Below are 12,461 nucleotides of genomic sequence, written 5' to 3'. Positions count from 1 at the left end.
GGGATCTTCCCAGACCAGGGCTCAAACCTGTGTCCCCTGCGTTGGCAGGTGGATTCTTAACCACTGCACCACCAGAGGAAGCCGGGCCCACTCTTTTCTAAAACATGTCCCATTGGATAGAAGAGTCACATGTCCCCTAAATCTTCCCTGTGGCAGGCCAAGTAGTATCTCCAAGCCTCTCAATCCTTGCTGGTGGGAAGTTGTGTCTGGGGTCGTCAACCATCCAGGTCTTTCTCCTTCCCCACATCTCTAACTCCCAGGCTTGATGATGTCAGGAACTAAGCCAGAAGTCCCCCGACTTCTTTAAGGTTATCCTAGTGGCACTTTGCCATCATTCTACTTTGGGGCTCAGTTCCTTCCACAGTTGGGTGCTAGGAACTTCATTGATTATCTGTTGCTGCCCCAGTATCTCCCCTGAAACTTAATGGCTTCAAACAGCAATCATTGATTAGCTCCTGATTCTGGGGGTCAGCAATTTGGGCTAAGCAGGGAGAGTCTTCTGCTGGTCTCACCTGGGCTCACTCATAAGGCAGCGGTCAGGTGTTTAGTGGACTGGGGCTCTTGGTCCTCGATGCCCCCTTTCACAGTGGGCAGGCTTTGGCCAGGCTAATGGGGGCGACTGGCCACGTGTCTATCTTTCTGCAGCAGGCGAGCTTGGGCTTCTCCATGTCGTGGCTGGATTCCAACTTCAAGAGAGAGTTCATGTAAATTCCTCACATAGGTGGAATCATACAGTAATTGTCCTTTTTGTAACTGGCTTATTTCACTTAGTATAATGTCCTCAAGGTTCACTTCTTTTTGTAGCATGTGCCAAAATTTCTTTCCTTTTTAAGGCTGAATTGATAGTCCACGGTATGAATATACCAGCTTTTGTTGATTTGTTCAATCCATCAGTGGACACTTGGGTTGCTTCCACCTTTTGGCTGTTGTGAGTAATTCTGCTATGAACATTGGTGTACAAATATCTCTTTAAGATTCTGCTTTCAAATCTTTTGGGTATATGCCCAGAAGGGGAATTGCTGGATCATATGGTAATTCTATCTTTAGGTTTTTGAGGAACCACTGTATTGTTTTCCATAGCAGTTACACCATTTTATATTCCCACCAGCAGAGCACAAGGGTTCCAGTTTCTGCACATTCTAACACTTGTTTTTCTTTTGTTTTAATATAGTAGCCACACTAACAGGTGTGAGGTGGTATGTATTTTGTTAATCGCATGTGATGCACATGATCGTATGGCATATACAATTTTGCATCCTGTTTTTTGTTAAATGTAACATTCTATTTGAGGCTTTTCCTCTGCAGTTTGGATTTTGATACACAGAAAGACTGTTTTCATCTGCTTCTCCCCCTCCTTTTTTTCTCTATGTGAAGTTGTTCACATTGATCTTTTTTCCTCTGTGGTTGCTATCTTTGATTTTTAACTTACAAAGCTTCCCTATCCAGAGATCAAATAAACATTCACCAAGTTGAATCTATTTTTAAAATACTTTATTTTTCACATTTGCATCTAATACTCTGGCATTTGATTGTACTTTAAAAGCCCTTTAACTGCAAAGAATTACACAAAATGTTAACAGTGGTTCTCCCAGGGTGGTAAGATGATAATTTTTTTTTGTCTCTCATGTATTGCTTTTATGAATAAGAAAGTCGATGTTATTTAAACCAAAACTGATCACCCTCTTCCCTTGGATCCACACGTAGGATCAGCTCTGGGCACGGGATGGGGAGAATCTAGCTGCACCCTTGTTTGTTCTCCCTAGAGAGTTTCCTCCTTGGTAAAAGAGGGATGGTCTGTGGCGTCCTTTCTGTGCCAGTAAGCTCCTGCACCCCATGCAGTTCTGGGAATTGTCAACCTGACTTGATAGGCATCCTGTTCCTTGGCTGATTAAAATGTCACATCTTTTTAGAGAGGAAGAGGTGAGTGAATGCCAAGGGGCTGGGGGAAGGGGGGTGTTGCCAGTGGAGGTTAGGACCTCCAGCAGGTGAGTGTCTGTCCAGCTGGGACCCAAGGAGGGAGAGCAGAGTGGTGAAGACATGGCCTGGGCTGCGGATCTCTCCTCTTCCACTGACTACCAGTGTGATCCCGGGAGTTCAGTGTCTTCACTTGAAAAATGGGGATCGTGATAGTCCCTGTCTCAGAGGGTTGCTAAGGCTTAAAACAGATAATGTGGGTAAAGCATTGAAAACAGTACTCTGGTGGTAATCAGATTGCGATACCTAAATGTATCAGACGAAGGGGTTATACCCCTTCAGTTTATACAATGTTATTTGTCAATTACATGTCAATCAAAAAACAAAAAGCAAACAAACAGTGCCTGACACCTGGTAGTCAGCAAACCCCTACCCTCTGCCTCTTGCCCCATCCTTCCCTCTCCCCTTCCCCTTCCTCTGCTCCTTTCTCAGCCTCCTCTCCCTGTCTCCCCCTGCTGCTCATAACCTCTCCCCTCCCCCTTCCTCCACCTCCCACCAGGTGTGGACTCTGGGTAAAAGCAGAGGACAGTCTCCATGCCCCCCCCCCCCGTTCCTGCACCTTTGCTCCACGGGCCCTTCCCTCTGGCTCGAATTCTCCCCCACCCCAACCTTAGACTTACCAGCTTTATCCCCTGTGTCCTCTGTGCCCGGCACAGTGTCTGCATGGCACAGGTGCTTAATGTGTATTCTCAACAAAATGATTCTACTCTACCCCTCAGCAAACAGGAATTAGTAGAAAGTGTGGGCTTTGGAAACAGATCTGGGCCAGAACTGCTGGCTCTACATGGACAGCGTGACCGGGTGACTTATTCATTCTCTCTGAGCCTCTACTTCTTCATCTGTAAAGTGGGGATAACGTGGCTGCTGGAAAGATGAAATGAGCTCTTGTGTCAAATACCCAGTGTGTACCCAGCTGGCACTGGGTCGTGATTTCCCACCCTAAGTCCCTTTTAAATTTTGTTGGCATAATATTGCTGAGGTTACAAACTAGTCTGTACTTTGAGGCCCAAGACTTGTTGATAAGTAATTCATGATTCCATGGGAAATGTGATATTATACTCCGGAGTAAAGACCCAAGACTGGCCGTCAGCCGTGCTGAGTCCCCCTCCGAGTTCTGCCACTACCTGGTTGAGTAACCCAAGGTCAGAGTGACCGAGCCTCCTGTGTCGTGTCTTAATCTGCCAGGTGGAGGTTTAGATGGAATTAAACCTTCTTTAAACTGCCCTTTTCGCTTTTGTTTGGCTTATTCACTTAGACTTTCTTTAAAAGTTGACTTTAAAAGAAAGCTTTATATCACCACTCCAAAGACCAGAAGTAGAAGGTAACAGCAGCCACCAATAGAATGGAAACAAAACAGTATTATAAAACCCTTGCCAGATACTGGTCCCTGCCAAGGCTCTGAGTGGAGGCCGCCTCATACTTTGGGAAGAAGGGAAATTCACACAGGCTGGGGAGCTGGGAAACACCGCAACACTCACATGAGACATTCGGCGCTCTCTCAGGGAGGCCAGGAGAGTTGAAAAGGGCACACATGCGTCATTGTCACTTGGTGCTGTGTGTGCGTGTGTGTGTGTGTGTGGGGGCAAGCGCTCAGCCATTGGGGCTACCTCTGGCCCCCACTCCTCACTTGGGGGAGAACCGGACTCATCGCAGACCTGGCCTTTAGTAGATGGACGAGCTGGCAGGTGGAGCAATGGCTGCTTGTGCCCTTGACCCAGCCGTGTTAACGATCTGTGCCTGACCAGGCTGGAACAGTTACAGGACAGCCCCTGAAACAAGGAGACGCCACCACCGTGGCCATGGGACCCCAGCCCCGACCATGGCTGAGCCACACACAAACTGCCTCCATGGACTGGACTGGACGCAGTATTTTTCTTTTATTTTAGACTCAGTTCTAATATATCTGTGCATGTTTTTAGACTGGTCCTCTGTAGGCCAGGCATCTTTTTAGGACAGGGTTTTCACTTATATGTGGATTTTATGTAGTTGCCTTCAAACACACGGGTTCTTCCAAAACACTCCCTTTGCTATTTGATCCTGTTCCTTACACATATGTGACAAACACATTTAGTACCATTTCAGAGCCACAAAGGAGTTTTGGGTATGGATTATACTTAAAAACAAAAACAACTTTATTCAGGTGTAATTGAAACACAGAAAACTCAGACATACTTAATATTTGATGGGTTTGGAGATAGGGATACACCCATGAAACCATCACCACAATCAAGGTAATAAACATCCATCACCTCCAAGAGTTTCCTCCTGCCCCCATCTCCCCATTTTTGGTGGTAAGAATATTCAGTACTATGTTAGCTATGGGCTTGTCGTATAGAATATATAGCCTTTATTATGTTGAGGTGAATTATATACTTTTGAGGTTTTATAAACAACACAGAAAAGGTGGACAGCAAAGAAAATCCTTGGTTCAAATGGAGATAGTACTGAAAGAGATTAAAGCAGAACAAATTAAAGTGTTTTCATTTCTGATCTCCCAAAAAATATATTATTGTATAAGTTATATAGAAAGAACAAGACTAGGCCTTATAGGCATTAGAATCTTTTTGTTCATCTCCCTGGATTTTTTTTTTTTGGCTGAGTTGGGTCTTCTTTGCTGCGTGGGGGCTTTCTCTAGTTGCGGTGAGCAGGGGCTACTCTTCGTTGTGGTGCACGGGCTTCTCATTGCAGTGGCTTCTCTTGTTGCAGAACATGGGCTCTAGGCGCGCGGGCTTCACTAGTTGTGGCACACGGGCTCTAGAGTACAGGCTCAGTAGTTGTGGTGCACGGGATTAGCTGCTCCGCGGCATGTGGGATCTTCCTGGACCAGGGCTCAAACCCGTATCCCCTAGCATTAGCAGGAGGATTCTTAACCACTGCGCCACCAGAGAAGTCCCTCCCTGGATTCATTCTTGAATTGAATTTCATGCTTCTTCCCGGTGTCCATCTCCTCCCTTCCCTCCCCTCCCCCATCCATGAGTGGCAGATCCAATAGCTTGGCCCAGAATTACCTGGAGTTACCTCAGCGTTGCTGAGTCTGATGCATCCCTTAGCTACCACTGCAAAACAGCCCACCCTCTGCCAACTCGGTGCTGAAAATAACAAGCACATGTTGTTGCTTGTGCATCTCTGGATCAGCTGGTTAGTTCTTGGCTTGGCCCGGCTCCCTCACGTGTCTGTGATTAGCTCAGTGTTGGCTGGAAGCTCTGCTTTGCCTGCTTTTCCCATCCCTGATGCATGAAGCCCTTTTTGCTTCTCTGCAGAGGTATGGTCTTCCTCAGCACCGTTCCCATGTCTTCTCCCTGGACCCCAGCCAGGTCTGTCCACCGTGGTTCCCTCAGCTGAACGCTGGGCAGGCGAGCCTTCCCATGGATTACCTGGGTTGCATCTGAGTCCTTTATGTTAAAAGTCCCTCGCAGTTTACCCTTCTAATCTCGTGTCCCTCATTCCCTTTCACCTCTTATCACACACAGGATTGTGAATTCCTTTTACCTTGTTCATCTCTCAATTGGGTGGGAAGCTTTTGAGAGCTGTGCCTTTTATATCACCAGCATCTAGCCCAAGGTGTCATGTGCAAAAATAATTGGTGATAATGCCAAGTCTCCCAGGTAATTCTGTTGTGCAGCCAAAGATAAACATAAGGATAACTGTCTCCAATCTGTTCTTCTGCATCAGCTTGGTCCCACCCCCTTTCCGTCATCACCCCTTACTCCATTTCACAAATTGTCTGTATCGTTAGGAAAAATCATTAGAGAAAATAATGAATGCCCTGACACGTGAATTCTCAAGGTGCTCTTTACCATTCTTTCCTTTGCTCCTCACACCAGGAAAGTTATCTAAGAAACTATTTCTCTGTTCAGATTCCTGTAAAAGAACTTGATTGGTTCAGCCGGGATTAGGTACCACCCGCGGCCCAATCAGTGTGCACTCAACACACCTGTGAGATGGGCAAGGTACCCGCTGACCATGATCACCTCTGCCACGGGGACCAGCCGCACACCCGCGGCTCTTGTGCAGAGGACTGGCGTTAACTAGCATCTTCTCTTCTCCTGTGGGAAAGCCTGTTGGAGACTGATTCATTACCAGAAAAGGTTTGGTGAATAGAGATGCAGAAAAAAGGGAGCTTTTAGAGGCCTCTGGGTGTCTTCTGGGGGGACCCATGCCCTTGCTCTGCTCCTTTTCTGGAATCCACTTGGGGCTTGTCTTTCCTTTATGACTGCACATGGAGCCTGTTGCAGTTCACCAGAACACAGCTTATTCTACGGTAGCTGCATGTTAATCTTGATGGATTTGAAATATAGCCTAGTTGCTTCGGAGACTTCATGAACGCTTGAAGTGTTATTTTTATGCCATCTTTCAGGTGGATTTCTCTTCCTTCTGTGATACTCTCTTCCAAGATAGGTTGGTGCTTACTAGTTTCAAGGGGTGGTGCTTTCTGACCTTGTAGCAAATTCTGGGGCTTTCCTGATCATGGGGTGGTATTTCCAAGTGAAAACAACTAAGTTTCAAACAGTTTGGACTTCCCTGGTGGCGCAGTGGTTAAGAATCAGCCTGCCAATGCAGGGGACATGGGTTTGAGCCCTGGTCTGGGAAGATTCCACATGCCACGGAGCAACTAAGCCCATGTGCCACAACTACTGAGTCTGTGCTCTAGAGCCAACGAGCCACAACTGCTGAAGCCCACATGCCTAGAGCCCGTGCTCTGCAACAAGAGAAGCCACCGCAATGAGAAGCCCACGCACTGCAACGAAGAGTAGCCCCTGCTCGCCACAACTGGAGAAAGCCTGCACGCAGCAACGAAGACCCAATGCAGCCAAAAACAAACAAATAAATAAATAAATTTATTAAAAAACCAAACGAACAAACAGCTTGCGGCTGAGACGACATCACATCTGAGTTCTAAGCTCAGTGCTTGAATCAGAACGCAAGTCTCCTGAAATACAATCTAGTGCTTTTTCTCTTCTGCTCGAGTGAGTTTGTTTTCTTTTCCACTGTTTCTTTTGCAGGGGTTCAGCTGTTGCAAAAATAATTGGTGATAATGTCAAGAAACTTCAGAAGTTTGCCTCCACGGTCAAGATGTGGGTCTTTGAAGAAACGGTTAATGGGAGAAAACTGACAGACATCATAAATAATGACCATGAAAATGTAAAATATCTCCCTGGACACAAGCTGCCAGAAAACGTGGTAAGACTTTGGTTAATTCTAAAAGTTACATTCAGCTGAGTTAGCACTTGGGACGTGGGGAGATGGGAAACCTGCTTCCCCGGTCTCCTGTTCCTCTCTACCACCAGGTTCATTGCTTGGTCCGTTTTGGTTTTCCTGACTCTGAACGTGGGCCTTGTGTTAGTTTGCTGGAGCTGCCATAACAAAGTACGATAGACTGGGTGGCTTAAACAACAGAAATTAATTTTCTCACAGATCTGGAGGCTTCACGTTGTCTGGAGGAAGAAATTTTCCTCTACCCTTCTAGGTTCTTCTGTCTGGTCTGAGAATTAAGTTGACATGAGACAGATTAACAGGAGAAAACCAAACAAAAGTTTAATAACATGTATGCATAGGAGAGACCCAGGAAAACTACGTCATTCACCAAAATGGCGGAAGCCCTCACCTTAAATATTATCCTCAGCTAAAGACAAAAGAGGATGTTGAAGGTGGGGATAGTCAGTTCTGGGAGGTGATGGGGAAAGCACAGTAAACAAGGGTAAGGTGGTTACGCAGATTTAAGTCAGTGCCTTCCCCTTTCCTGAGAGTTTCTAGAGATTTGGTCCTCCCAGCTCTTCCAGGTACTTGGAGGGAGATCCCCTTACAAATGGAGATTTCCCTCATGAATGTAAATGTTTCTTACAAAAGGACAACTCCTACTTGGTTTTCAGTTTCCTCCTTGTCTGCTGTTTCTTAAAAAACAACCACCTTAAAATAATTAATGTGCCAGGGCTTCCCTGGTGGCGCAGTGGTTGAGAGTCCGCCTGCTGATGCAGGGGACACGGGTTCGTGCCCCGCTCCGGGAAGATCCCACATGTCGCGGAGCAGCTGGGCCCGTGAGCCATGGCCGCTGAGCCTGCGCGTCCGGAGCCTGTGCTCCGCAACGGGAGAGGCCACAACAGTGAGAGGCCCGCGTACCGCAAAAAATAATAATAATTAATGTGCCAAAGAGGCATATTTTGAGGTGGCAAAATCTACTCCCCTGCAAAGCCCAAGATCAAGGTGTTGGTAGAGTTGGTTCTTCTGAGGCCTCTCCTGGACTTCTCTTCTTCCCGTGTCTCCACGTGGTCCTCCCTCTGTGTATCTGTGACCTAAGACAGACACCAGTCATGTTGCAATGGGGCTTACCCCAGTGACCTCATTTTAACATAATAACCTTTACAAAGACCCTGTCTCCAAATACAGTTGCATTCTGAGGTACGAGAGTTAGGACTTCAGCATATGAATTTTGGGGAAACACATTGCAGCTCATCACAGGCTACTTTCTTGGCATTCAGAGTGGTGGTCACATCAAAGCTAGAACTAATAATTTTGCCTTTGTATTGTGTCTCTTGGTAACTCCCGAGATACCTGTTGACGAAAAATTAATCAGTCGGTCTAAGAAAGAAGTAGAAATTTTATTCGAGCCAAATTGAGGATCATAACTTGGGAATAGCATCTCAGTGTTGAGAACTGTTCTGCCCATTAGAAGTCAAGGCATAGTTACATATGTTTTTTGAGACAGAGGGCTTTATGTTAAATGAATTACTGACAGTTCATACAATCCAAGTCTGTACAAGATAAAGAAGGAATGTTATGTTTAAGGAGTTGTCTCCTTGATGCTAAGAGAACGTTGCTCTTCATGGTTGAGCAGGTATTTCCGCCGATGGGGAAGGTTTGGTCCATGTGTAATGCAGATACACAATGCACAGTAGAAGGGAGAGAGGAGGCCAAAGGGCAAAGAAAATTTTTTTTGTTTAATTTTTTCTTGTCTTGCCACAAAATATGAATTTTATTTCACATACCCTTTCTAAGCGCATGGACTTTGGTCCATCCCTAGGCCAGCTAATGCACTGGTGAAACCGTGCACCTCAGATTGGGACTTGAACCCACGTGCTGGGACTCAAACCCAGCCAAAACCCACAGTCTTCCAACTGAGGTCACACACCTGGTTTCAGAACTTAACGAAGCTCAGGTTCTTGATGTCTTATCTCAGAAAGAATTCAGTGAGCGACAAAGTGAAAGGTAAGAAATGGATTTATTTAGAGAGAAACACACTCCACAGAGTGTGGGCCATCTCAGAAGGTGAGAAAGGCACCAGGGTATGAGGTTGTCAGTTTTTATAGTGGTGGGTAATTTTATAGGCTAATGGGTGGTAGGAGTATTCCAGCTATTTTGGGAAGGGGCGGGGATTTCCAGGAATTGGGCCACCGCCCACTTTTTGATCCTTATGTTACAGTGAGCATATACTGAGCCTCAAGGGCTGGTGAAAGTTGACTTGTCCACCATCTTGGACCCATTTGGTTCTAATCTGTTTATGTCATGTCCTTGGGCTATGTCGTTATTTCAAAGGTTGTGCCCTGCCCCCTTCCCTCCTGTTTTATTGGTCTGTAATTAAAACCAAGGTCAAGACCTAAATTACCAAATAAGATTGGAGAAAATAGAAAATGGGAAGACTGACAGTTTAAAATTCCAGCTTATTAGGCCTGAGCAGGAAAAATCTAGGTTATTGCCTCATTCCAGTGACTTGCAGAGGAAGAAGGTGAGCCTGAGAATGAAAATGGTGACCCGGCAGCTTGTGTGAGTGGAATTCATGAACTCCTGTTCCAGATTCACCCCTGGATGGCTTTGTGTAAGAGTCTGTTTGAAAACCAGCCCAGGTGGCTGCCTGACTCCTAGCAGGGGAGACAGATTTGTTGGCTGATGAATGCCAGCAAGTTTGGAGATGCAAAGACTTTGCTCATTGAGGATTTCCAGTTGCCTTTGGCTACAGTGTTCATTGGTGTCAAGCCCTGTGCAAAGTAGTTTACATATATCATCATGTTACCCGGAAACTGGGTTTACCTCTTGGATTTATTACTTGGAACAAGTAAGGAGAACACCAAGGATCTTTCCTAAAGCAGTGTCTCCCCAGCAACAAAATTGGGGAAGTTTTTTTTTGGCAAGAAGTAGATTTATTAATATAGGACGCTTGTATGAGATGCAAGCGGTCAGGCGAGGGAGCTCTGCCCTGAGGTTTAAGTGGGCTACAATTTTATAGTCAAAGGAAAGGGGGAGAGGAAAAATTGGGGAAGTTTTAAGCTACAGGAACATGCATACTCACGAAGGGGCTTGGGTGGTGGACTGAGTGAGTCCAAGCTAAAGTGGATTGAAAGTTACAAGGGTCAGAAATGGTCAACATCATCATTCCTTAGGTTCCAGTTGATCTGGTGGTGTTTAAACCCGAGGCTGGTTTAAATCCTGCAAACCGCTTAAGATAGTGCTTTAGGCCAGTCTAACTGGGAGTCTTTACAACTGATGTGTTATCTTTGCTATTCTTACTTCTCTTGCCTGATAAGTTTGTCCTTTTGATCCTTAATTACTGAGACCTGTTCAAAGGCAAGCACTGTGGCTCAGATCACAAAATGGCTTAAGCCAAAGATGGCTTCTCTTCTGTCAAGAAAGCCATGCCTTGTTCTATTTCTCCAGGGAACCCCATCCCTGTCTGGTTACAGTCTCATTTAATGTTCTCAGTGACCCTCTTAGGTTGGTGTTATTAGCTTTCTTACTGTGATGGTGATTCTGATTTTATAGGGGAAGAAACCAGGGCTCAGAGAGGTTAATGAACTTGCCCCAGGTCACAGAGCTGGTGGCTGGCACACCTGTTCCTGAGCCTGCTGAGTCATGGCCTTTTAGACAGTGATGACTTGATGACTTCCCTGTGTCACTGCACTAGGACCGGGCAGCGTTTCCCTGCAGTTACTCCTGGTGCAGTAAGTGAGGAGAGGAAGGTTGCCTAGGGTTCTGAGCTGGGCAGTTAAGTTACCCAAGTATCTGATGGAAAGAGTAAAGGTGCCGCTGTTCCCGCGGCTCTGGAAGGCCTCTGAGGTCATCTCTAACCATGCTTGGTGCAGACCATTCCTCCGAGCTTCCCTTCTCATACCTGTCGGGATCAATTACTCCTTCCCTTCTGTAGAGAGTTCCTTCCACTCTGTGTGGAGCACTCTGTACCCCCACCTGCCCCAGGCATGTGGGCTTGACTTTCTGGGGTTTCGTTCTACCAAGGTTCCTAGCGTAGTGCTCAGGGAACGTGGGGGGAGGTGAATCTGCCCGATGGTTCTCTGCCTGCACAGAGAACAGGGGAGCAGGGGGGAAGGAGGGAGTCAAGAGCCATGTCCCTCAGAGCCTGGCCCATGACTGACTCCACCCCCCACCTTCCTGGGTGCCCAGGTGTGGACGAGGGAGGAACTCTCTGCTCCCAGATGGTTGATATCTGAAGCCTTGTAGGCTCATGACGATGAGTGTATCCGTTCCCTGGACTGGACATTTGCATGGTTTCCGGTCATTTGCTGTTATAGACAGTGCCCCCGGGAAAGGCCTTGTCTCTGTCGCAGGGATGGCATCGCTGGGTCACAGGGATGCAGCCTGTAATCTGCCAGATGGCATCACTGGTTTCCAGCATGATAGTGAAACTGCACAACCCAGATTGGGACTTGAACCCACTGTCTTTTAATTAAAATCATACACCTGGTATCAGGACCTACTGAAATTCAGGTTCTTTATGTCTCAGCTCAGAAGGAATTCAGTGAGAGACAAAGTGATAGGTAAGAAGTGGATTTATTTAGAGAGATACACATTCCATAGACAGAATGCAGTCCGTCTCAAAAGGCAAGAGCACCCAGGGAGAAACACACTCCACGGACAGAGTGTGGGTCATCTCAGAAGGCCAGAGGCCTCGGGGTTACAGGGTTGTTAGTGTTCACAGGCTGGCTAATTTCATAGGCTAATGAGTGGGAGGAGTATTCTAACAGTCTTGGAGAGGGGGTGAGAATTTCCAGCAATTGGACCCCACCCACTTTTGGGCCGTTTATGGGGGGCCTTCAGTCATGGTGCCTGTGGGTGTGTTGTTTAGCATATGCTAATGTATTATAATGAGAGCTTAATGAGGCTCAAGGTCTACCGGAAGTCGAATCTTCTGCCATCTTGGGCCTAATTGGTTCTAACCAGTTTATGTTGTATCCTCAATGGCTGTCCTTCTTTTAAAGGTTGTGCCCTGCCCCCTTCCCTCCTGTTTCAGTTGTGCCCATCTCCACATACCTAGTGGGGTTTGAGAACTCACATCCTTCCACATCCTTGCTGGCACTTGGTAGAGGACGCCCAGGGTATTGGAAAGTTTTATTTCTTAAGCTGGCAGAAGGTACACAGGTGCTTGATTGTTTGTTTTTTCTTTGTGCTTTCTAGGTTCTAGAATTTGTATGTATGAAATGTCTCATGATAAGTAATTTTAAAAGTTGAACAGTGGTGAAGCATGGTGGTGATGGGCACACCTT

The 12,461-nt window shown here is 46.4% G+C and overlaps 1 protein-coding gene across 4 annotated transcripts in view; it reads left to right on the top strand.

Annotated features, from left to right (window-relative positions):
- GPD1L (glycerol-3-phosphate dehydrogenase 1 like) overlaps window positions 1–12,461 on the top strand; it is a 57,034-nt gene that overhangs the window by 5,619 nt on the left and 38,954 nt on the right. For all 4 annotated transcript variants that reach the window (XM_030830044.3, XM_030830042.3, XM_030830043.3 and 1 more), the window contains exon 2: window positions 6,978–7,155. In XM_030830044.3, coding sequence (XP_030685904.1) covers window positions 6,978–7,155 — 178 coding nt within the window. The remainder of the gene's footprint in view (window positions 1–6,977; window positions 7,156–12,461) is intronic.

Source organism: Globicephala melas, chromosome 11, assembly GCF_963455315.2.
Source record: "Globicephala melas chromosome 11, mGloMel1.2, whole genome shotgun sequence".
Taxonomy (NCBI): domain Eukaryota; kingdom Metazoa; phylum Chordata; class Mammalia; order Artiodactyla; family Delphinidae; genus Globicephala; species Globicephala melas.
This window is presented reverse-complemented; position numbering and strand designations above follow the sequence as displayed.